Source organism: Vidua chalybeata, chromosome 6, assembly GCF_026979565.1.
Source record: "Vidua chalybeata isolate OUT-0048 chromosome 6, bVidCha1 merged haplotype, whole genome shotgun sequence".
Taxonomy (NCBI): Eukaryota; Metazoa; Chordata; class Aves; order Passeriformes; family Viduidae; genus Vidua; species Vidua chalybeata.
The window spans coordinates 58,195,007-58,222,154 of NC_071535.1; the positions used below are offsets into that span (position 1 = coordinate 58,195,007).

Consider the following 27,148-nt stretch of genomic DNA (forward strand, 5'->3'; position numbering starts at 1 on the left):
TTTTAAGCAAATTTGCTGATTTATGTAATTTATGATTAAGTTCGGGAGAATACAAACACGGGAAACAGGAAGAGGGCATTTATTTCTTTGAAGGTCTTGTCCATTGTTTCAGGCTATGAAGGGCTTTTAGAGATGACATTGTTCTAAATCCTATTCTGGAAGCTATTTCTGCTCCCACCTTCAACTTGATAGGGGGTGAACGAACACCTTGTTATGGACAAATTCAATTGGGGAGGCTAATTATAGATAAATCAATTAACAAGAATTTATTAAGCAAGCGGTAGTAAGCAAAAAAAACAGCGCTGGGCGGCCGGGGAGTCTCCACTCTGCCACGGCGCACCTTCCCCCTTTGACCTTTTTGTTTTTATAGTCCCCCCTTCTTTTTGGTTGACGTATTTTCTCTCGATGTACTCTGCGCCGGTGCGATTGGTTGCTAGGGGGTCCTTTTTCTCTCTGCCCTTGGTGATTATAGGGATGAAGGCTCCTTATCTTCTTTGCCGGTTGTCCTTGGCCTAAAAGTTAGCTTGTATATAGTTAGTTACACAGTCTTCTGTGCTAGCTGCATTTGCACAATTCTTAAGCAGAATACTTGTTGTTTATCAAGCCCCCCCCCCTTTTTTTCTCCTCTTTCTCTTCTCACAGTCTGAAATTCTCTATTCAGTTTAAATTCTTATCTTCTTTCAATGTTCGTTTTGATGAACAAAGACCTTTTTATTACACACCTGATTGAAGTAGCAGCTGGTGCGCTCCTGCTTTGCAGAAACGACACGTGGCTGCGTGCAGTGACAGGCTCCTCTGAGGCTTGACACCTACCTGCAACAGCTCCTGCCTCTGTCGCCCGTCTTGTGTAGTCACATCACATGAGGACACTAACTCCAACAAAATACCGGTGGCGTTTTTACTGCGGCTTTCTCAATTTTTTTTTTTTTTTAATTTTTTTTTTCCCCCTCCCTTCCAGGAGGGATCTCTCGGCCGTGCCCCGCCGCTCCCGTGGCATGAAGCTTCGAGCAGCGCGCCGTAATCCCTCCTCGGCCGCCGCTGAGGGGCGCGGCCTGGCGCAGCCGGCGAGGCGTGCGGGAGCAGCCGCGGGCCGGGCTCTGGGCTCTGGGCTGCCGCCGCCGGCGGCTCGCTCTGCCTCTCTGCCTCGTGACATCGCTCCCGGAGCTCCAAGCCCGCTCCCTTCCTCACGCCGTCTGTCTGTCTGCGCTGGCGGAGGTGGAATCTTTCCGCAGCGGGCGGGCGAGGTGAGGTTGGAGGAGGCGAGGACGGAGTCGGTGCGAAGAGCAGCGTGAGGAAGCGGAACAAACGGGGCCAGTATGAAATTCATCGCTGCTTGTTACGTGCTGCCTCTCTTTCCTGCTCTGGTCCTTGGCACTAGGTGAGTACGGACAGCTATTTTCCTTAGAGCGCTCCTGCTTTGTTTCCTTTTTCAGATTCAGTGCTTTGGAGAGAAATAATACAGATTTCAGATCTTACTGAGGTATTAAGTTTAGAGCAGAGATCGTCTCTGATTCTTATCTGTCTCGCTCCCGCTCCTGATCGTCTCAAGACTGAATGTTCTCTTGGTGGTTGTTTGTTTGTTTGGGTTTTTGTTTGGTTTGGTTGGTCGATTTCTTAAAATGATTGTTTTAATGCTGGGAAAGAGATGCTCCTGCATCATTTGACCCACAGCTTGTGGGGTGTAACAAGGCAGTGACAATTTATATATAGAGCAGTTAAACCAGACGGAATCTATTTCATTGTAAAGAAAGGCAAACAGGTGAAACTGAGAATTGCTAACGTTTTCCCTTATAGAGTGCAAAAAATTAAAAACACTTGAGCAATCTCATCTCAGGATTCTGTATCTGAATTATGACCGGGACTTACTTTTTTTACTGTAAGATATTGTAGTGTTATCTCAATCCTAGTAAATGTATAAAAAGTTGCTGCAATCTAGAATAATTCCTCCCTGTGAAAGTGTAAGTGTGAGAAAACATGAACAAAATCTATTGCAGCTTAAAAATAAACCTGATCTGACCATGCAGTGTTCTGACAAGATAATGTGTTCTGCTCAGTTGCTCAGAGATAGTATATTGCCTATGTTGTTGGCAAAGAAAAGGTAAAGCTGAGACACATTATCCCATTGTCTTGATGTACACAGATGAGAAATTAATGTTGGGTACAGAGCAGATCTGTTATGATACTGCTGTTCAGACTGCTCAACTTCCAGTTCCTTATCAGTAGATCAAGCCAGAATTTTGACTGTGGTATTTCTCTGCTGTGTTGGAATAATGACACAGAAATAAGTGCATAATAAATAGAAATGAGTCTTTAAAGCATGTTCTTGGAGCGTGTTCTTGTAAAGCATGCGCACATTTTTCAGGAAACTGTGACTTTTTCCTTTATGCTGTGTCTCCTCTTGTGAAATGGGCATCAAAGCAGCCTTTTGCAGAAGCACTGCATGTTTTAAGGCTCAAAACATGAGCTATTCACTGAGATGTAAAAAAGAAAGAAAAAAATGTGTGCCTGCTGCATAGTCAAGTAAGGAACAGCAGGAGTTGCATACACAGGCAAATAATAACTGAAAGTTTCTGAACGGGAGAATGTCTGAATGCAGGAAGAAATCAGGGCATTGCTTCAATTATCCAGTAACAGCCTTACTTTGGAATGAGTGTTTATTGGCACAAGGAGGGTACTTTTTTTGGTAACATTTCTGGTTAGGGGTTCCACTGCTGGTCCATGTGAGCCATGCTGATGTGCTTTGGAATATAGCACTTGGAGGAATATATTGTGGTTCAATTCTTCTGATTTAATAAAAGGTTTAAGGAAACTTTCACTAGCAGTCATGTGAATTAATTTGGATTAATAATTTTATGCTCATTAAAGAGTGATGCATCCTTGGAAGAAGAGTTAAAATGGAATTGGAAGCACCAAACCGGCTTTTGCAGATGCAGGTTTGTATCTTGCTTGAGCTTGTGCAGATTAACCTGTACAGAAAAGAGATACAGAAAGCTTAAAAACTGCCTGAACATTCATGGGAGTCAAGGGATTTAGTGTAGAGCCCTAAAATTGAGTCCTTATCTTCTTGAGCAAATGTTACCAGTATGAGAAATTAAGCATAGTTAATTCTGGATAGTTGTAAAAAAACCTAATAAATTCAAATCCTCCCTCAACTTTCAAAAAATCGTTGGAAAGAATATCAAGAAGTTGAAATTGGCATGTGGATGCTAATTAGGAAAATCATAATTCTGAGGAGTGTGTATATTTTTATGAGAGCACAATGTTGTGGCCTGTGATGGTTATGTAATTGAGAGATGAAAATGATCAGTGGGAGAGAAATTCCACTTAAAATTCCACTCAGGTATAGTATGTGTTGCAAAGTGAGTTTTGGTACCAGATTGGTCATCCCATTACAAAGGAGACTGGAATTCTGTTGTAGAGTTGGAGATTTATTTATAAAAGTCCTGGTCTACTCTCTTCAGCAGTCTTCAGCCAGTTTTTAACTGGCTGTGTAGAAGATTGAGTTCAACATTAGAACAGCACATACAGGAAATTTAAGAAATGCAGTGTGTCAACATGCCATTTACTGGAAAGAGATTGTGCTTTAATCTCCTTCAGCAGAAGGCAATTCTGGCTCTGACAATTAATACTTGTTGTAAACCTATGTCTAATTGACTGGTTGGACCCCAGAAGGTGGGTTTGCAGGACCAGTTTTTCTTGCAAAAAAGCAGGGTACAATATCTTACCATGTGAAATTGCTTAGCTAAGGCAAAATATTAACTTTGCAGGACAGAGTTTTCCATCATGAGGATTTATTTTTGTAAAAGTTTGTACTCCATTTCATACATTGGTACTGAAACGAGTGAACGCAGTACTTGTTGCCGAGGTGGACAACTGATGGATTTTTGTTCCTTGTCAGGCAGTGATGCTGTCCTTTTTGCATCATGGTATGGTGATAGTTCTGAAAGATCTCAGCATGTCTTCAAGCCTAATTGCAAACAAATATGAATTAATGAGTTAAGCTATGTTAAGGCAACATGTAATCTTTTCTTATTTGATAACATTGTTAAGAAGAGGAAAGCTATCACCATTATTTCATAATTGTGTGTAACTTCTAAACTTGGTCTAAAATCATAAGCATTAATCAAATGCCCATAAAATTACAGAAAGTTCATGATTTTGAAATTAATGATCTTTTCTGCATTATCTGAAATGGATTTTGGTATGGCTTTGAAACACAGTGATAAGTCTTAATTGTATTTCTGGTCGGTTGTGGTGCCAAAGAGGTCATAAGATTGAATTTAATTTGTCTATCCAGTTAAACATGTATGTTTTGATGGCATAAGTAAAAATTACTGCTCTGAAATCTGTCTCTCAAAATGTAAAGAGGAACATTTTCGAAGATTAATTTAGCTTGGTAAAAAATACGAAATTGGTGTTTTCCTGTCCACTTTTATATTTCCTTTGACATTTCAGTTTTGGCAGATTTAATGTGATAAATTTTATAAGTTGATTTTTTTCAAATTATGCTGATGACAATAGAGGGTTTTCATATGACATCAGAAATGAGTCTCATTGCCCTGAGAGTTCAGGGAATAGACTCAGTGCACAATAAGCTCAGGATCTTATTCTGTGAGCACTTGCTTGCTTTTGTGGGCCCAGACACCTGAATAGGCAGACTGGAATGCTTGTAAAAGGGAATCTTACACGAAGGCAGTCATTGGGGTCAGTAACTATGGTCCAGATGATCTTGTCTAGTGAGACCTCCCTACTTTTACCTAAAAGGGCAGTTTTCTGAATATTAGTTGAACATTACTATTAAATGCTGTATACCAAATTTTTTTGTCTAAACAACAAAATACAACTCCTTAGAAGAAGCCTGATGTGAAACAGAGCTTTCCATTTCCTTTTTTTTTTTTTTCTTGTGGCAGTACATTCCTTTCTGTCCACATGTGAAATATGACAAAGATACAAGACACTGAGTAATTTGATTGCAGTAGAATGCTTTGTAGTAGAGAACAGGACCATAAATGCAACAAGATGCACTTCACTAACAATTGTAATATTTCTACTACAGCAACTCATTAAATGAATGTAAAAATATTAGGGCTGTAAAAGGCAGAATTTTTTAATTGTGGAGAAGTAGCTGGCGGTAATTTTTTTCCCTGAAAGTACAGTTCATTGTCAGTCTTACTGCACTGGTGTTACAAAGCAATCTGTAATACAATGGCTTAAGAATAATGCATCTTCTGTTGTTTGTAGTAGGATAAAAGTAGTGTGCTCATTTCAGGCTGATTAATGAATGTACAGTGTTGATCCGGTATATGTCTATTGTTGGAAGTGATAAAAAATGATGAATTTCTTAATTAAGGTTGAGAATGGTTGAGCTTTCCTTGGACTTATTTTTAAGGTCAGCTATTTTCTTTACATTTGTTGGGTTTGGTAATTATTTTTAAGGGACTTGAAAATAATTTTTCCCTCCTTTCAGATAAAGGCGTGTAAATAACAGCCTGTGACTTGAGGAAAAGATACAGAGGAACCTGTCTGATGTTACTGTACTGGCATGGAGAGAAAGTTGAAAATCCTTGTTTCTAGTTTTTAAGATAATTTTGGTCATAAAAACATCATCAGATGTTGAAAGTAGCTGTTTTTCATTTAGACTGATAGGAGAGAAGATGGAGCCCTTCTTTATAGACTTTGAAGTATGAGGCTCGTTGATTGTTAATGCTCTTGGCTGTACCCATGCCATTGTAACATTCTGTCTGGCTGGTAGCCAGAACAGATTCTCACTTGTGAGATCTCAGACTAAGGTCCAGTAGTGTCCCTCTTCTTCCCTTCAATTGAAGATTAATTCTGTACAGTGGTAGTAGTCTGCTTATTTAGGAGAAAATACGATACCTTTTTTTGCTGTAGGTTCTTAACATGCTTTCTGAATTCTTTCAGAAATGCAGGGGCAATAAATATAATTTTTCTCCTGTGTAGAGTTCACAGTTTTGTTGTCTAAATTTTCTGGGCCCTAAAAGCTTCCTGATTTCTATCAGTGTGGATGATGATGCTTGTTTGGTTAATGGCTTGTAAGGATTTATATTTGAGGTACAAATGTAGTATTTAGGATGTGACTTGTGGCCGTAAACTATGTGCTTTTGTTGTGGACTGTGTTTAAGTATAATGGGTGCTTAAACCAGTGGTGCAACTGCATAATTGCATGGTATGTATTTGGCTTGATGGCTTTATTTTGATGACTTCTAAGAAAGTGCCTAACACAGCAAACTAGAAGCTACTTGCTGCCAAAGGAACAGAGAAAAATGCATTGGCATTATCAATGGTGCTTCATATATCTAAGATGATGAACCTAAACTAAAAATCCAGAAAGTCTCAGTTTGGCCAGAAAAACAAAAAAAAAAATCTTCTGTGATGTTGGAATTCTGCTTGTTATGCTATGTATAATGCATTTCTGCCCAAGAGACTTGCCAAGGAGTTACTGCTGACATTTTAGTGTATTCTTTAGTGTTTAGAAAAATTAGAATGCTGACACTTTCCTGTGTCTCATTTATGAATTTACAGTCAGGACATAAGAGAAGGATATATTAACCTGAATTGTAATCCCTTTTTCAGTGAGATTGTGAACTCAATATTATTTTCTATGTTTAATAGAAAACTGTTCACAGGCAGCGTTCCTTATGATGTACCACTCTGGAGACAAAGAAATCTCATTTATGCCACTTGTCAAAGCAGTCTTTCTTCCCATTGTCTAGTTTTGCACAATGGGTTCGCCGTCTGTCTTGTAAGGGTCAGATTGTAAATATTCTCTATTTGGAAGTCAAGGAATATGTTTGTCAGAAAGCAAAAGACAATTTTCATACCGTCCTTCAGTATTAATATTGTGCAAAGGTTTAAGATGTGTATTGTTATATTTGCTATTTCAAACACATCGGAGGGCAAGTACATTTTAGAAATACTGAAGAATAAATATGACTTTTCATCAAATAGCATTTTTTATGATTTTCTGTGATTTTCTTTACTCTTTCCTTACTTGCTCATCTTCCTCTTTACATAGTTCCGGTGTTTTTTTAATGTTTACTTGTACTGGCTTTTATCTTAGCAATACTTTTTTGTAGTGTTCCCTCTTTTTCTGCTGTATTTGTAGATACAACCAATTCTTCAGTCAATCATTAGAGAAATCAGTACATGAATCTTACAAGCTGAAGAAATAGGTGTGTACAGAATTTATTGATATCTTACTTGTTGATATTGGTTAATAGTTTCTATGGAAGAAAGTAGAGAAGTGTCAAAAAGTTCTGGTGCATTTTGTCTTCATGTGCTGTTTTAGGAAGAAAAGACTAATTTGCTGCCAGCTAGTGTATATTACCCAAAATGTTGATTTTTCCAGCCATTTACATAGTCTTGTTGTTATTTTTGAATGGTCATATTTGGTCAATTTGTGGTCAGTTTCCTTGCAGGAAATAGGTAGGTTTTCTTTGCATTTGCTAACTATGAAAGTGGAAAAACAAAGTAAACCTGCTTTGGACAAATTGAACACTTAGAAAATGGAATATGTATTTGCTGAGTCACATGTAATTGCAGACCTAAAACCTTTCCCTTTTAGTTGGAGATGGAACTGCAGGAGAATATCTTTCTGATGTCTCCATATAAAAGTCTTCCAGGCCACCACACTTCTATCCATGACCCAGATATATGTTCTTGCTTTGACAGCATCAAAACACCTTCTATGCAACAGCAGGGAACCAGGGATTTATGGTGGGGCCCAGTCTCTGTAATGTCACCACTGGAAAATCATACATAAACAAATCATCAGTAGTTTTATGGGTGTTTATATAACTTCCTTTGGTGGTGGGAGGGGAGACAAATTACCTGGTGTACCTGGTAAACAAAATAGTTTACTCATGCTTTATATTGTTGAATTCTCTATAGTTGATACAGTTCTTCAGGTGATTGTGTTTTTGTTGATATGAAGGAGCAGCAATAATTACACTATGCCCACTGTATGTGCATAATCCTCATGGTCTTTGAATGATTTTGCAGCCATGTGTTTGTTTCAGGCTAGTCTGTGGCAATAAAGACCGGGATGAAAACTGAGTTTTTACTGAAATGTGGAAAAGAAAAAAATATGTGGAAGAACTGAGCTGACAAGACTGGAAAACAGCAGCTGTGCTCTGGGTAGCATTAGATTGTTGAGGATGTTTCTTCCTCCTGAGGCAGTGTAATGAAATGTGTGCTCGATGTGCAAAGAGAGACTGTCTCAATTGAAAATGGAGAAATAAAATCAATTTTTATACTGCTTCACTTAGATTTTTTTTTGTTAAGAAGTATTTTTCAGGACGAGGTGAAATTCAGCAAGAGTGCAATATGTTTAGGTGTTTAGTAGCTGAGCTTTTGAAATGCTATGCTGAAACTAACCAGTTAATAATTGTTATTTTCAGTGCCAAAATGTCCAAAATAGCCACTGTATTCTTACTGCTTATCAATGGCTGGCATAGTCCATCACTCCTGCTGTACTTCTACCCCTCTGTTCTATGAAGAGTACAGAAGCTCCTGTTATTTCCTTGTCTGAAAATAGATACTGTTGATTTTTTACTGGTTTCAATTTGTTTTCTTTCCCCTTCTGTGAAGGGAGCCAACATTTGCCAAGGGATGAGATATTTTTGAGAGGCTTAATACCTATAATCTGCAATGAATTTTCTTTGAAGTGAGCTGAAAGAGTCTAATATGATGACTTTTGAATTTCAGGAGACAGCTGGTTGACTGTACTAACCTTTTGAAAGTCTGAAACAAGAGCCATATTCTTTGAAACTTGTACTGTTCTTTAGGTGCTGAGTGGCATGGGGGATACCAAATAGTTGTGATTGTTAGGAATCCATCCTGACCTCTTTTAGGAAGTTTAGCCTTGCAGCTGCCTTCATTTTACCCTCAGTTGAGGAATAAGATTATTTGGCTTAATGCAAAGGGTAAGGCTTGGGTAATTAATCTGTACCAATGGTGCCTCAATGACAGTGAAGTGAGGAGGGGTCAGAACCTATTACAGCATTGCTGCTTTCCTTCTGTTTCCTTAAGCATATTTAATGTTGCAATTAGTGCAGCCTATGCAATTTAATTTGGTGAGAAATCAGTCTCAAATACTGCTTTCTGTGAGATCACTGCATTCATATTTAAGTATCTATGAATATATGCATTCATATATGAAAAAAACCACTGTCCTCAAGTGCATAGATAGTGAATAGAGACTCATCTGCTTTTTTGTTTACTTGCAAAACGACTGACTACTCTTTGGTACACAGATATGCTGTATTTGGCTCAGGAAAGCTCATGAAAGCAGACATTTAATTTAATTTATTTCTTTTACTCTGTTCCCATTTCAAACATCCTAGTTCTTTTTTGTAATTTTTACTCAGATGGAGCTCCTTTGCCACAAGGGCAGATTGTTATCTGTTCCTGGGCACAGAAAGAATTAAAATGCTGTAAGAATTAAATAGTAAGACTAGTTTTAAAGAAACAATAGTCAGTCCATTTGACTCAGAAAAAACCTTGCATTTCTGTCTGTTTTAATGTTAATATGTAGTATTGTCAGTTGCATATGTACCGAAAACTGACAAAATTTAAATAGCTTCTGAAAAGAACTAGGAAGAGATACAGGACATGTATGCCAGAACTAAGGATTTAAGGAATATCTGTTTCCTTTGTATGAGAGGACTACTGCATCACTGGCTTATAAAACATAATCATGAATGTTTAAGCCATTCCCATCAAATAGGTGATGCACAGAAATTGATACTGCAGACAGGTTTCAATATTTTAGTGTTCACTCACATCGTATGTTTCTTTGCTGCTTAATCTTGCTGGTAATGTCACATGTTAAAATGGTACTTATAAATGTAATGGGAAACTGTTCCCAATACTATTCAGTAATTACAGGGACATGGAAGTTTTTATCACACTGGATTAAACCTGATGATACCTTGGAAGCAGTATGGAATAATTTAATGTGCCTTAATTATTTTAGTGTTTTAGGGAATTAAAGGATCCTTAAGGTAGCTTGCGCCATCCTTTACAAGAATATTCAGTATCTACAACAGAGTCTTTGTTTGTGTGAATATTTGCAAGGACCCATCTGGAGAAATAAGTAGATGTGTTTCCAGAAATTTAGCTGCCAAGTAGGCCAGAAAAAAACATACATGTCCAAGAAATCCCCTCAACCACCTGATTTTCAAGGGACCCATTGAGAAAAATCACTTTACAAAGTCAGATATGTGAAACTGCCAGAGCCATTCTGGGACCTGATAGGATGAGATAAGATACCAAAGGATGGTGATGGGAAAGCAGTCTAATTTCAATGCCTATTAGAAGGAGGTAGATAAAAAGGGACATTGTTTAATGAATGAATAAATTGAAATATTGATGCTATTCTAGAGACACGTTATTTACCTGTATCTTAACAGATGCTAACGGTATCTGGAGCTGCTCTTTCTAAAAAAGATTTTTAAAAATGCTGTTTGTGTAGAGAGACAGTATTGGAGAGGAGGAGACTTGTTAGGCTCTTCCTGTTACTGTTCAGGACTTAGAAATTATAGCATTTACGTAGCTTTAATTCTTTAAAATAAAAGCTTAAAATTGTTTTAAAAATACGTCTTGAAGGTCTAATAAGAAAGCAATAAAAAAACAACACTTTCACTTCAATTTTTGGGCAATAGAACAGGTTCTCTTGTGCTACAGATATCTATTCTCCATACATTTTAAACTTCATAGATTGTATATAGATTATATATAGCTAGTGCTAAAACTTTTGGGGTTCTACAGATAACACTGTTTTATAGATAGTGTATCTGTGTATGTGTGGAAATCTGAGTGTTCATTACTAATGAGGATGGAGAGAACTCCTACCTGATTCTTGTTAATTTAATGAAAACGAGTGGCAGTAAGAAAGTCTCCTCATCTGGAGCAGATACCAAAATGTCATTGTGGATGCTGATAAAAAGAAATTAAGAATTGCAAAATTGTAATCTATTTCATTGGTGTATTTATATATATCTACTTCTACAGAATTAAGTACTTCAAAACAGCTGATTTTTTTTTTCAACAGCTAAGGCATCAAATTTGACTATATTTTTGCAGATAAAAATACCAAATTATTTCTACAGGTAACGTTGAGGGTTTTTTATATCCTGCCACTTCCTTCAAATGCAAGAAGTTATATTGGAGACAAGTATTGTTTCTGGCAAATATATTAACCTGGAGTTATTCTGCCAGCTTCCATTTTTGCAGTCTTTCAGTTGGACAGTCTTGCATTTCAATGTGTAAAAAGATGTTAATTTTCTTTAAATTCCTTGTATTTCAGCAGAATTTTAAATTTATGTTGATGATGGCCATTAGTTCCTGTCATTATGGCATAGGTCATCTGCTGAAAGAGAAACTTTAGCAATTGGTGTGTTGTTAAATGCTCACTCAGCTACTGGTAATTTTGGTGTGTGTTTCTTCGTGGCCCAGTTAGCAATATAACCTCTTGTTACAGCAGCATCTGACATCCTGAGTTTGTTCCAAATAACTCTCACAGGGATGTTAAGCAGTGGGTGCTTTTGCAAAGTCTCTCTTCTTAACAGGCTCTGAAGCTTTTGCAGGGTTTGCTTGGAGGTAACCTTCTAAATCTTCTGTATAGAAAGATCTGAATCTTTTCAGCGCTCCAGTGCTTTTATGATTGACCTGAATATGAGGAAGAACTTCCTTACTGTGCAGGTGACTGTGCACTGGAGAAAGTGGCCCAGACAGCTTGTGGAGTCCCCCTCTGTAGACATCTTGAAGAATTCTCTGGACATGGTCCTATGCCATGTGCTCTAGGATGACCCTGCTTAAGCAGGGAGGTTGGACTGGATGACCCACTGTGGTCCCTTCCAACTTTACCCATTCTGTGATAATGTGAAAGATGAGTGTTCATTCATTTACCTTCATTTCATTGACTTGCAGCATAGTTTTCAGTCAAGATAATTTGTAGCAAATGAAGCGGCTTATGTTTGGCTTCAAATTCTTATTTGTGTGGAGGAGAAAAGTGGGATGATTGCTTTTCCTATTTTCTTTCCTTTATTTTCTTCTTCCAAAAGCCTGTGTTGGAATTAATATATAAAGCTTGATTTAGGTGAAAAAACTGATGAAATCCTGCTTTCATAAAAAGGCAGCTATGGTTGTTTATGGGCACGGTAGGGCTTGCTTCTTCTTCATTTGATTTGGATTTTCATCTTGGAGCTAGTCCAAGGATCATTCTTAATAGGCTTGTGTAAATGCCCGTTTCTTAAAATATCCAGGAGACCTGGAATTTCCATAACAGCTTCATTTGGAGTATAAAAAATAAAAAAGAATATTAGAAAACAAAATTAATTCATGTTTTCGTATGTTTCTGGATAAACCAAACAGATACTCTTTCTGTTTAAACCTGTATAATCCATGTTTGTTGCTATAGCCTAGGATATGTATAAGAAATGGAGATTGGTTTTGGAGGTTCAGTTGTCTCCCAGTTATTGAAACAAGAATAATAGACAAGAATAACTCTTTCAGTAATATATTAAAACATACATATGTATATATTCATGGTGAACGTCAAGATGCAATCTTTAAAATACTAATCCTAAAAATGAGGGAGGACCATTGAGTTTAGATGTTTTAGTTTAAAAACAGAAAACTCTGATTTGCACTATGGATCCAAGTGTAACATCCCAACCTCAAGGGGAAGGGTGCACCCAAGATCCATAGGTGCTTATGGTTAAAAGGGATGACAAAAGTCACAGAGACCACAAAAACTCACAAAAGTTTTACTATTAAATTACACAATTGGCATGGAAATTGGTATGTTAGCACCTGTCCTGCTATATAAGCACATGGGAGTGTGGTAAGCTGAAAATGAGAGGAAGGGAGGGAGGGAGGGAGGTTGAGCTTAATGTGGGGATACCTTTCTACAGGTAGCTCTAGGGTGGGAAAACCTAAGCTTCTCACTTTCTATTCAGGTTAGTTTCCATACTCAGTCCATTCTTTCAGATCTTTCTGGAAATGGGTCATAGGGCTTCAGAGATCTTTGGTGGTCTTGATTCCCACCTTTATAGTCTGTGCCCACTTCTTGGCCTCATTCTTGCCCTTGAGTTGCACTGCATTGTGCTTATTTCCAAGAACTAGAATAAGGATGTTTGTCCTGGAAAAGTGCTGCCCTGTTTCTGCATGGCCCCCTTCTCCAGCATCCTCTTTTTCTTTCCCACAGTGTTTTGAAACACACACATTATACCATCTTTTGGGATTCTACACAAGGTCATGGGAGTTTGCCTTGTTCAGATGATATGTAGCCTTGAGAATATTAAGTGGCTTGGCAGGATTACACTAAAGTAAAACTTGAATAACAGCCTGTAGCATTATTTGATTATCTTCAGTAATTACTAAATAAATCACACATTTGATCCCTTCACAGTCATTGTAAAATCCATTGAGTTCACAAATCCCCATTGATGGTAGAACAATATCCTAGCATCTTCCTAGCACATGTGGAAAAGAGAATAAGAAAGTGGCATTCAATTTAGCAACACCTGAACCAAGACAGCTCTCAGATTTTTAAAAATATATAATTATTCTCTTATTTAAATACAAGAAAGTTACAGATTTTTTTTTAAATTCAGCCTTTGATATTTAGCTCTAATTTCTCTAAAATAGAAAATCTCAGAGTTAAAGCTTCTTGTGTGAAAGTTGGCTTTTATTTTTTTTTTAAATTTGCTTCATATTTAGATCCTTGAAGTACTGACATAAACATTGAGTGAATTCTAGTTTTTCTTTCTTTCTTTATAGCCTTTATATTTTGTTAATGCACACCAGATTTACTACTCACTTTGAAGTCTGTGGAACAACAGTGACTGTGGAATGCATAATATACAGATCTGTCTTTTTTTGGTCAACAGGTTTCTTGTTTTGCAACCAGCTAGCATATTTACTTGAGTTCTATGGGAAAAGTTCATGCATCTTGTTTATTTCGTTCTGGGAAAATAAGGAGAAAAGGGATGCTCCTGATACAAGATTTTGTCAGTTGTGTTATGGAAGTACTCCTTCAGGCTTTGCCCTCTTCCCATTTTACTTTTAACATTTTGTATCCTGACTGTTCTTCAGCAATTTTATAACTTTTTATTTGTGTAAGGAGTACAAGAATTATCTGTCCCAAGTTTATGGCATTCCACTGCCAAACACACAAGAGCTCTCAGGTGTACAACCCTTTCTAACTTACCTTCCTTTTATATTTCTGTGAGAGTCATCTTATGGATATTCTCAGTTCAGTCAGAGAAGGAGAGAGATTCTTGGAAAAAGTCCGAGAGGAATGTAAACAATTATTATATCTCTTTCTGTTCATGTTGTTTGTAGATATGTTCTGCCACTGTGTGCTATTCATAGTGCCCCAATGGTGTGAAATGATTTTACTCTAGGACCAGTGAAGTTGGTCCTCACAGTGTGCTCTATAAAGAGTAATGTACTTTCTAATAAACAGTTCTTTCTTGCCTTCTGATCTTGGAGTTCTTTTATTCCTGTCCTGCCTCAACGGCAACATCATCTTATTCTGGGAAATAAAAGGCATTGTTCTTCCAAGTCTGTGGAATTTCTTTTTATTTTCTGAATGATATTTATGAAAATTTTGCGCTTAGTAAGTACCTTAATTTTGCCCTTAATTCAGTACTTTAATGGGTGTTGCAAGACACCTAGTGTCCCAGGTAAACCTTTAACAGCTCCAGTTCATTTATTAATTTAACATTTTAAGCCTTTGTTTTACAAGTTGTTTTCCTTTTGTTTTTCTTAATGTTTTCTGTTTAGAGTGGTTCATAGGATATTGCTAGGCCTCTGCATAATATGAGTAGGGGAAATACCAGTACTCATCAAATTAGTACTGAGTTTAATCATGTGCCTTCTAATAGTACAATAAAGTGAAGAATACAGCCATGGCAAGGCTATATTTCCATTTCTCTTAGACTTAACAGGCAAGGCAAAAAAATGCTATGTATCTGTAAGTAATTGGGCATTGAATGTCAATAGGAAGAGCTGCACATCATAGCTGAAGGATGTTTCTGTTGAAAATTGAATCTAGATATTTAATGTTTAGATTATGGCACCAAGAAAAGAAGAAATACTCCCCATATAAGACCCACTATGTGAGGTCAGTGACATGGTTCTCTGTGGAGGGCACCAGCTTGGAGAAGGAGTCATCCCTGTTTGAAAGAAAAAAAACCAATATGGTAAAAAAGTCTACAGATGCAATTGTCAGACTTCTTCATATAGCCTGTATAATTTTCCAGTAACAGTATAGATTTAGACCTGTGAAATTGCTACAGAGGTGTCAAGTACAGGGGGGAAAAAATAGCAAAGCAGTCCAACTAGTACTTGTGCTATGCATTTAACCTGCACAGCTTTCATGGAGTAATGAGGACAGGGTAAGGCTTTTAAATAAGTTCACCATGAAAAACTCTAGCTTTTAAACTCAGGAATCTGACAATTTTTAAGCCACCCACTCTTCTGGTTAGTTTTAATACCAGCAGTCAGAAAGGATATATTTCCAAGTTCAACTGCTGTTGAAATTGCATGTGGAACAGTGTGCATTAAATGGTTTCTACAGCAAGTAAATGGAAAAAAGCAGCACCATGAATTGTGAATTTTCAGGCTGCTATCATACAGAAGAGTATCTCAGACCTATTTTTTCAGGCTTTTGGCATTAATTAGGAGCTTTTTGGTTTTGGACTTGGTGTATGATTAGCAATCTTTGATGTCACCAGATTAACTTTGGCTTCAATATGTGCAGTGTACATAACTCTCTGTTTTTCTAATGAGTATAATAATTCCTTTTCTTACTAATTTAAAATCATGACGTAAGGGTCCTTCCAATGGAAATGAAGGAAAGACAAAATATGTGTAATTTTTCTCCACTTTTGTACATTCTAATGTCATATCACAGCTATTTCTCATCTCTTTCTTTCCAAGTGCAAGTCAGGTCAGTAGTTAAATTTGGCTTGGAAAAAAAACATTGAGGGAAAATGTGTTTGTATATTCTTGAATAAAATGACATTAAATCAATGAGTTCAGTAGAACTATATAGTTACTATTTAAAGGACTATGTGAATCAGACTTCCTGGCTGCTTTCCATTTCAGTGCTGACTTACATGATACTGTGTAATACCAAACTTGTTACAGGTACACCTATTTTGTCAGAAAGATACCCAGCTAGCAGCTGGGCAGGGGGTTGACTATAAAATTGAAGTCAAATTGAGGTAAGACTTCAGGTTAAAAATTCATGGCAAAGAAAAATATTTGATTGTTTCAGTTTTTTTTTCAATAGATTATTCAGCATAGCAGAATAATATGTTATTTTTACTTGGTATCTTAAAAGGGTGTGCCTAAATTTATTGCAACAACCTATCTTATTGACTAAAAAGAAGTAGATTTGTTTTCTCCTCTTCAGAAATTGCATTTCCAATTTAGAAAAAAATTATTTTTACCAATTGAAATGAATACTCATTTTTTTTTAAAACAGCGTGAGCAGCTTTTCTACACTGATCCAAATATTGAGGTATATCTAGCATGAGTAGATTAAAGTGGATGCCTAGTGAATTAGGAAATATAAAACAATTAAAGCTAGCATAGATTGTTTCTATAGCTTTAAAATACCCAGATGCCTTGCTATACCCCTGCAGGCACCAAAGCCAGAAAAAGATCCAATTCAGCAACAATGGTCGGGAGTGATTCGAGGTGCTATCACAGAAGGTGAATGGCAAGCTGCCAGTTCTCTTGCTTGCCTTGTGATAATTAATAATAATCAAGCAAATTGGGAACCTCATGATTGGAAAATACAGCAACAGGCAGGGAAAGGACCTTTTTTCTACAGGGAAAGGACCTTTGTGGGTCCCTAGCAGATTTGTCCGCCCCGCATGTCAACTCCAGAAAAACGGAGGAGATATCAACTCTATTTCCAACTGGTCTTCGATAGACTCCGCACACAACTTGGACCAATCCCACCTTCCACAGAAGATATCTTGTCAACAGTAGTGACAGAACAATCATTTGGACTGCTAGCTTGTAATGCTGTGTTAAGAAATTGCTATAAAAACGCTGCTTGTGGGAATTGTGGAAAGCAAGCTGACATAGTATTAAGCTGTGGTAATTGTAGAGAGAATTTTGTTATACATTGTAAGCCCTTGCGAAATGATTATGCTTTATGCTTAGGTTGCCAAAGCATCTTTGATGACATTAACTTTGAAGATTATTGTAGAGTATTTCTGAACCTTAGGCCAAATCAGCCTTTTCCAGAAACATGGGTACCAGAAAGCATTGACAGCCAAAATGAAGCTTTTCTTTGGTGGGCTTTGAGCAAGGCTTTAGCTGTTGTCTTATCCACAAAAAGAACGCAAGCTCTTGGCTTGTGGTGTTTATTTTGCCAGTTAGGAACAAGAGTTACAAAATAATGAAATTGTTTCATTTGATTATAGGGTTGTTAGGACTGACAAAACTGTCCTTGGAGAAGACAGCATGGATTAACCATCCAACCACGAACAAATACGTGGGTTACCTGGGCCAATCAGGCAGGGCAAAAGTCATTCTGTTTATCACTAGCTACCCCTTCTGATCCCTTTTGTACTTGTTCCATTGGAGTTCCTTTGAACAATCTGACAGAATTCAGGCCTTGGACAAAAAGTAAAGTATATCCCAAGCCTGAACAAGCAGCAGATGAGTTTTGTACTACCACCTATGAAACAAAAGGTGTTCCAATTAATTGGTGCAAACAACTCAACATTTTGACAAATCCCTTAGAGTCCTAAGCATTCTTAATGGCAAAAGGACTGAATGTTACAGGTATAGAACCTCAGGAATTAGACATTTTAGGGTCTGCTCCAGGAAATTACTGTCTAGTTTTTGGATTTCAGAGGTCCTGACTGTAAAGATGATGTTCAGTTGTGGGGACGACCATCTGTCATTTTAACATCAATTTTTGCACCAGGAGTTGCTTCCGCCTGAGCATATGAACTAATGAGATGACTGGCTTGTCGGGCAGGGAAACAAATTAATATCACCTCCAAAATATTAAATGAGCTCACCACTGATGTTGACAGTATACGACACACTGTGTTACAGAATCGTGCTGCAATTGATTTCTTGTTATTGGCTCAAGGACATGGCTGTGAGGATTTTGAAGGAATGTGTTGCATGAATCTTTCTGATCACTCTGTTTCCATTCACAAGAAACTTTCCCTGCTTCAGGAAAATATGAAAAAAGCTTACTATTGTTGAAAATCCTTTTGATGAATGGCTCAAAGAATGTGCAATTACTGGATGGCTGAAAACCTTCTTGATGGAAGGAATTAGATTCCTTCTTGTCACTTTTGCTGTACTTATTATCTTTGGCTGTATTTTTTTGTGTATGAAGAAAAGTTTAGAGTCCATTGCAAATAGGGTCTGGGTTGTCCAGAAAGAAAAAGGGGGATTTGTAGAGGAATTTCTAGTGGAACAAGGACATGCTATCCTTGATGCTATTCCTTTGCAGGAACTGGACAACCCTGGCCTGCAGATTACAGAGTTACTTTAGTTACTTTAAAGTATTTAGGACATCCTTGAAAAGACAATAAGCTTTGTACAAACACAATAGTCAGTGCTGGACACTGAGTGGTATATGAAAAACTGTCATGTACTATAACCTGATCAGATGTTTGTAGTATAACAGCCAATCAATAAGTGACTTACATATGTAATTATATTACGTTAACTAATGAATGTTAATTAGCTATTGTATTATGTGAGGCGATAAAGGTATAAAACATGAACAAATTAGACAATAAAGGAGGATGACATCTGGCCATATTGGTTTGAGTGTCATTACTCTGGCCAGCTCTCTGTGGGACTCTCTTCAGGTGGGGATCAGCCCCTTCTCACAGGCAGTTAGCAACAAGATGAGGATATAGCCTCAAGCTGAGCCAGGGGAGGTTCGAGTTCCACAACAGGAGGAATTTCTTCACAGAAGGGGTTGTTAAGCATAGCAATGGACTTCACAGGGAGGTGGTGGATTCACCATTCCTGGAGGTGTTCATGAAATGACTAGATGTGGCACTCAGTGCCATGGTCTGGTTGACAAGGTGGTGATCCATCAAAGGTTGAACTCTGTCTTTTCCAACTAATTGATTCTGTGATTTCCTGTGCAGGTGTGGTTTCTCTAGATTATTAGAAATAAACATAACTAATAAACGATATTAAAAAAAAAGTCAAGTGCAAAATATGTTCCTTATGCTTAATAAGATACATTTGCATTAGGGATCTAAAGCAGTAGTTACAATGTCATCCAAGAATCAGAAATTAGGAAGACTTAATAGTGTACCTTTCATTTAAATCTAGTTAAGATTTTAAGATCAAGATTTTATTAAGTTCTGTTTAGAAAAGTTCTAAGAAGATCTGTTCTCAGAGGAATATGCATTGAAATTTGTGCTATAGCTTTACCATAAACATTTGCCAGTTTCAGGAGTTTTCAGTAGCATCTTCTGTCAGCCCTGTTCTGCACTGTGTCTCTTGCTACTAGTATTATGTACTGTGAGTACTGGTAGATCACATAAATGTTACATGAAGACTGCAAATTAATGTGACTAAACATCACAGCCTATAATACTGATTTTCTAGTAACACTGTTAACCAGAGCCAGGGTGAACAAATCTTCAGAACATGAATTTGTATTTATAATTGTGCTGTTTAATACAGACTATAATGATTTTGACTTTTATGTAAAAGGATAAACTAATCCTCAGGTTTAAAGTAATTGCCACACTATATTTGGTATTGACTAAGCAGTTACATTGCCTTCAGCATCAAACAGAAGCAACTTGCTAGACTTAACCTCAGACAGTTTTAGTTTAACAAATTCTGGTTTTTACGCAATTATTAAGATCGTAGACTTTGAAGGATACCACAAAAATAGGCCTGCCTTTGAAATTTAATTTAGACTGGTAGACCCAAACTAGTTGGGAAGACACTGTCTTTCCCCATACAGAGAAGTCCATTTCATAATGGACTCCTAGCTTTCAAGCCTTTGTGTCAGAGGCAGCAGAAGTAATTTTTATAATTTCTAGGCTAAATGTTTGGCTAAATGTATATATATATATATAGATGAGAAAGGATTAAGTATATGCAAATTCTTGTAGAGAATTCATGGAGTGTACTTAAAAATTGAAGAGAGAAAATATGAAGACTGTATAATGAAGTTTCCTTTCTTATGCTGGATGTTTGGCTATTTTGGTCCTACCTCACTTAAGTGAAAATGTTGCTTTTTCTATTTCATGATGGCTTGGCTGTTGCTTGTAATAATTACTTCTGAGGGAGGGTTATTCAGCTTTGGGATTAAAAAAATCTGTCTTTAATTTTGGCTATTAAAGGGACCATATTGAAACTCTTCTGTTGAGAATTAAAAAGAAAAATTGTTTGAACAATTTGAACAGCAGATAACTGTACTGGTTAGACAATTGTACTTCCCCTGTAAGGTTTTGTTCATGATTTTATCTGTGATGGGAGTAGAGAGATTGACCTGAAAGTGAGGAAATTTTGTGCAGAAGTTTTCTATATGTTAGAAAACATTCTTGTAATTAATACATTAACAAGAGTATTAACTTTCCACAGCTTTTTTTATTTATGTTTTTCATAAGTTGATTGTGCAGATTGTGGTTGCTGTGGTGTAGAAATCTATCTGTGCTGCTTTCCTTCATTGCAAAAACAGATCAGCTCCAATTCTTTCCATTTCTAGGTAGTAGAACTACTTGCAAATAACTGACTCTTGTTTTTTATACAATCAACCAGTTTTGTAGGACAGAGGGCAGGAAAAAGGGCTTGATTATTAAATGAACTGTTCTAGCATATATGTTACTAGAGTAGTATGAGATTAAATGGGGATTATGACGTGGCATGAGAGAGGCATTATGTAGATAAACAGATTTTTTCAAGACTTGTTCATTTCAATTTAGTGCTTAGTCATTTGGTTTAATGCCTTCCAGTTTTTCAGAGAAGTGTTTCCTAGTTAGTACTAAGATTTTTTTCCTAAACCAAAGAATGGACTTTTTGGTGGGTTAGGAACTTCCTTGGAATGAAAATACATTATTTTCAGAATTAAACACAACCAAACCAACCAACCAACCAAAAAAAAAAAAGAAACCAAAACCCTAAACAAACATCAAAAAAAGCCAAAAAACCCAAACAAAACCACACAAAACTTGCTAGAAGCTCATTGTCTGGTGGTAAGGTTTTGATTGGTTTTTGTTTTCGGGGTGGTGGGGGTGTAGGTTGTTTTTTATTGTTGTGTTTTGGGGTTTTTTCATTGTTGGTGTTTTTTTCTTTGGAGGAGGTTGTGATATTTCTGACTTAAGGGAGTTTCTTTAGAAAGAGGTTTTTTTTTTTGCTGTGTAGAGGGAGGGTTACTGTCTGGAGCAAAAATGCTGTCTGGAGCATTTTTGTTGGTAGAGGAATTCTTATTTAATGAATGACTAACAAACATAATGATCCCTGAAAGATTATTTTTCCCCCTTCCTTCTCTACATAGGTGTTATGGAAGCAGTTTATGGAAGTAATGTAGTTCTGTGAAAGTATGTTTGTGAGCTAGTTTAAGGCAGATAATATTTAGGGTTCTCACTGAAGGCTTAAGCAACTTGACTCCTTGAATTGTTGAAATTATGCCAGAAAAAATAATTCATGTACTTGGATTGTTCTGGTTCTTAAGAAGGACTAGAAGTGTTCAGTAGTACCTCTGCTAGGATTCTCTGGTGGCATCTGCTGTTTCTTTAGTTTCTGTGTATCATTTCATCTTGTTTGTCTTTACATTAGGGTTAATCTTACTGTAAAATATTCTATAAATGTAAAATGTGCTTAAACTTTCTGTATAAGAAGCAACAGAAAGCAAACCAGCTAGTTTTGCTTTCACCTGTTTCATTCTGTATTATTTTCTGTATCTCTTCTCATAAAACCTCCTTGCATAGAGTTACATAAGAACTGAAGTAATTTCAATCTCTTGAGAGAATAATAAAGTTCAGGAAAAACATCAAATAGTACAGAAAACAAGAATTCAAACAGTGTGGGATGTCTTCCTAATTCTCCATATTTTTTTCTACGAGATTATGTTATTTTTTATTTATTTATTCTCGCTTTTCTGCTGTTCTTTAGAGTATGTTTATGAAAAATGCTGGAGGGTTCAACAGTATTAATTGACTAGACAAAATGTTTCATGTAGCAGAGGACATCTCTGTTGGAGTGGTAAAATGTGAGCTAGCAGACCAGTTGAAAATTGAATTATAAAAGTATATAAGAGATAGCAAGTTAATTGTGGGACTAGAAACAAGCTGCATTTTGGTTTGTGGTTAACCTGAAATCTCTGTATTCTATTGCAGAAAAAAAGGTAGTTTCAGTTCCAGAATCCATTTCCTGTACTTTTAGAATACATTTGGATTGCAATAAAATTGAGAACTTAATGCATCTGAGCAGAATGGTCAGTCGTTCTCTTCAAACAGAATGAAGAAAGCACTGTCACCCACCTTACATAAAGCTCAGCAATCAGTTTGAGGCCTATAATATTTTTCATACTAATGTATTTGTAAGACCTTCATAAAAGTAGTATTTTGAGTTGTTGGAATTATTGCTATATATTGTTAAGTCCTAAAAGTTAGACCTTATTTTATATTCCAGAAATTGTTCAAAAATTCAGTTTTGGAACACAAGGTGATCTTGGTTAAATATGAAAAGTGAAGTTGAACCTTTTTTTTTATAATTAATGTTAGTAGGGAATTAAAATTTTTCATGCTTTCCTTAAGGAAGCACTAAAAGCCATAAAAGTTTTTTTTGTTTTTTTTACATTGTATATGTATATTCTATGTAAATGTATTTATGAAAACTTCAAAACTACAAAAACTCTGCTCAAAGTCTCCAAAACACCTCCCCATAACAGCTGGTGCAATGCTATTTGCATTAATAGAAATACATGACAGATCCAAATTACATGACAACATTCCATTCTTGAATGTTCCGTGTTTAAAAATTGACTTAGTACACATTTGATTGTGGAAACCACTGAAATGTGTTGAGTCCTCCCCGCTCCAAAAAAAAAAAGTCAGAGTTGGTGTGTGTTTGCACGAGTTTATCTTGGAGCTGTCCTGAGCTGGTGAACGTGGTCAAGAGGCAGAACGAGTCAGGAAGATCACCAATGCAAGCAGCAGAGGAGTAAAAACCTAGGTCCTGGGTCACAAGATGAAGCAAGCATTCCTTTCAGCAGTAAAAAGTGATTTCCAAGAATATCTGCTTCTGCAAGACACTTCAGATTTCTGGGATTGATTTGTGAAAATGCACTGTGAAGCAGTTAGAAATATTTCAAATATGGAACAGTCCTACTGTCAAACTCAATGGATATCACCAAACCATCCCGTGAAATATGCACATTGCAAGCTTTCTTCCACAGTTCTACTAGCTAAAGGATATTTAGGTACTTTCTATGTTGTATGAATAATGTATTCCCCCCGCAATGCTTGAAAAAAAATACTAAGCATAGCAAAACCTGTTTATTATAAAGAACCAGAGTAAAATAGAAGTAACTTCTTGCACAGCTGATGCTGTTGAGAAAACAGATTGCTTTCAATATTCTGCCTGAACAGTGTAAATTCTGTATTACGGTGTCAAGCAAGTATTTGGAAAATAGAAGAATAAGATCTGTATGGCAATGTTTGGCAATGACTCTTCATGAAGTGCAAAAATATAAAGTGTAAAAGTTATGACATTGACAGTTTCAGGGAGAAAAAAATCTTCAACTATCTAAAGTCAATATTGCAATGGATTTTTTCATTTATTAATGAGCATATTAAGCAAAATGACATAATTACAAATCATTACATTACATTATTAATCATTACAAATGTAAATATATTGGTCAGAGAAATGTTAAATTAGAGATTTTCACCTTGGATATTTTGTTTGGTTGCTATTTCAATACAGCAGACAAGTGTTGTTTAAAATTCAGTGGGCACTAGAGATTCTTGACAAAAAAAATCAGCAAATGAAGCTATAAGTACTTAGTAAGATTGAAAACATGGAGAATGTGTACTGTAGAGCACAGTAATTTCCTGAATGTTCATACTCAGAAAAGTGATTTAATGCAAAGTAAAAACAAAACTCCAATCTCCTCAAACCTCAAATCATTTAATATTTTTAATTGCTGAATTCCTGCTTAGTGTCAAGTTGTATTCACTAATCCTCACTTTATGAGCTCTCAGTTACTTACAGAATTCTTAGGATTGGAAGGAACCTCTGAAGATCATCTAGTCCAATCCACCCTCAAAGGCAGGCTCACCTAGCATAGGTGACACAGGAATGCACCCAGGTGGGTTTTGAACACTTTCAGGGAGGAGACTGCGTGACTTCCCCAGGCAGCTGTTCCAGTGCTCTGTCACCTTCAGCATAGAGTTCTTCCTCATGCTGGGGTGAAACTTGGTGATTTAGTTTATGTCCTGTCACTGGACACCACTGCCAAGAGGCTGGCACCATCCTCTTGGCAACTGACCTTGAGATATTTATATGGATTTATGAGATGCCCTCTCAGTCTTCTCTAGTTTAAATAGGCCCAGCTGCCACAGCCTCCTCATAGGAGAGATGCTCCAGAGTCCTCATCATCTTTGTGACCTCTGCTGGATCCTCTCCAATACCTTCTTGTCTTTCTTGTACTGAGTAGCCCACAGTATTCAAGATGCTAAAGCTTATTAGAAATCTGATTCATATCAATATGCAAAATCCCCTTTTTACCCTGACTGTTGCTCTTGGGGCAGAGATTTTGTACCTATAAATTTTATTAACTTAGAGTATAGGTAAATGTTAAGGTTCTCTTTTTACTTTCTGTAAGTAGATGTGAATGAGAGAAAATAAGTTTGAAAGCTCATTTTGACAGGTTAATCACTGTGTATTTGTAAGAAACTAAAAAACCAATTTCGTTGGAAGAATAGAGATTTGTCAGTTATTTAATTCTATACATACAATTAACTGTACTTGCTCTGATCTAAGTAGATACGGTCACTGGACCTGTACCTTCTTGAAATGGCTTTTAAAAAGAAATTAAAGCATGCTATGTCTTCTGGCAATGCAATTTTAAACTGCTGTTTAGGCTTTAAGGTGTAAGTGAATTACCTTCTAAAAATTTTGCTGAAATGTGGAAATCTGTTTGAGTGATACCCACCCATGGTTACTTTAGCATTGTAATACTGAATATGTCTGCAAGTGTTTAAGGCCAGGTTGGATGGAACTCTGAGCAACCTGGTCTAGTGAAATATGTCCCTGCCCATGGCAGGTTGTTTGGAACTAGATGATCTTTAAGGTTCCTTCCAACCAGGCCATTTTATGTATGGTTGAATACCACTTTTTCTGGTTTCTCTCAAATCAGAAAATATACTTACGTGATGTACAACCACTTTTGCTTTTTCCCTTTTCTTCTCAATAAGCAATTAAAAAATTATCATTTTAAGTTAGATGGAGCAAACAGAGCAACATACTGGTCATGGGTCTGTACCCTACAGAAAAGCATTCAACCAGCTTATCTAGAAGCTGCAGCCAGTTTTGAGTCTGGAAAATAGCCAGGATTTTGTGATTTAGTCTGAGGTGAAACACCAACTTAAGCAACTGTAGTTTGTAAACTATGAAGGAGGGAGGAAAAAATACTACAAACAAATCAAAACCACAGAAAAACAAAACCAAAGGCAAAAATTCCCATCAAACTCAAGCAGAGGAATTAATAAAATCGGGGTTTTTCTGGCGTGGAGTATTTTAAGATGCCAACTAAATTTCCTTGTCAATTTTAAGATATAAACTTATTTTTCAAGTGCAGTATTAAAAATATTATGGTCTGACTGGTCGTTTGAAATACCTCATCTTTTGGAAAGGCCTCTTTTCTATACCTAAGTGTTTTTTCAACTGAGAACATGTCAGATTTCATGACTGTACTTCCGTAACTGATTGTAGCTTATCAAGCAGATTAATTAGGATCACGTATATTTCTTCATATTTACTAAATGTTTTTGATTGCATGTACATGTACTGTTTTCCAGCTCTTTATGTGTATGGTTCATTTTACTGGTAATTGTATCTCTCCCATAAGGAAAGTCTTCAATGTATTAGCAAGTTTTCTGGCAATAGAAAGTGGCAGCTGAGAAGGATGTGCTGATGGAAGAAAACATTAGGAAAATACCATGAGGTCCTCCCTACTTGTGGAATTTCTTGTGCTCAAGCTTTTGCTTCCTCTATGAGGGTGGGTTAGTGAACAGTGGAGACCTCAAAATAAACAATGTGTGCATGATTGCCTAGCAAGCTTCTCTGTCCCTATTTTGGGGACCAAGGCCTTCAGACTGTGTGAGTCCGTAGAGCTAAATACAGGCACTCAAAATATCCAAGAATAGCAGGTTTTATCTTTGCCTACCAATGTAAGCAGACCTTTAAATTATTTGAGCAAAAGTTGTCAGAAGAGAATTGGGTATTGATGGCCGGTCTCATGATTGAACAAGAAAAGCCCTATTAGTTATTTCTGGAGGAAGAGGAGGAACAGAAATATCTTGTAACTTTGTATCAAATATGTAGTAAGATTGTGAGGCTGTAAGGAAATACCTTATTACTCACACAAAAAAAGAAAACCCAGCCTGCTTGTCTGCTTTGCACATGTGAAATGTTTTTTCTGGTCTTCATTCTGATGGAGGCTCCTAGGGGCTACAGAAATTATACTCTGTGTTTTAATAAATAAGATTACATCCTGGTGCTAACAATGCTACTTAGAGAAGTGACAGTGCTCTGCATTCAAATGACTCTCCAGTATACAAGAAAGTGAATCTCTCTGAAATGGTCAAGGAAACGGTAGAGGAATCCATACAATCTGCCTATTCAATGCTGCTCTGTAGAAAAGAATGAATAATGCTAGAATTTGGCATGATCAACTAGGTTCCAAAATGATGTGCTAATTAGGAAAGCAGACAAAACAAGAACTGTAGAAGCAAAATGTAACAAAAACATCAGTTGTATGAGTTGATACAAATGGGAGGTTATTTTCTTTAAAGAAGTCTGCACTGGATTGATATACTGTTTAGTTTTTTAAAACCTGTTATTCCTTGGCAGGCATTCTCCAAGGAAG

At 36.7% G+C, this 27,148-nt stretch overlaps 1 protein-coding gene across 2 annotated transcripts in view; it reads left to right on the top strand.

Annotated features, from left to right (window-relative positions):
* Positions 1-784: 784 nt before the first annotated feature.
* Positions 785-27,148, top strand: part of LUZP2 (leucine zipper protein 2) — a 119,072-nt gene continuing 92,708 nt past the window's right edge. Inside the window, exon 1 of one of the 2 annotated variants that reach the window (XR_008431284.1) lies at positions 785-1,378. Coding sequence is in view for 1 of the 2 variants with exons in the window: in XM_053944443.1 (XP_053800418.1) it covers positions 1,317-1,378 (62 nt within the window). In the remaining variant the exon portion in view is untranslated. The remainder of the gene's footprint in view (positions 1,379-27,148) is intronic. The other variant, XM_053944443.1, reaches the window with a different exon arrangement.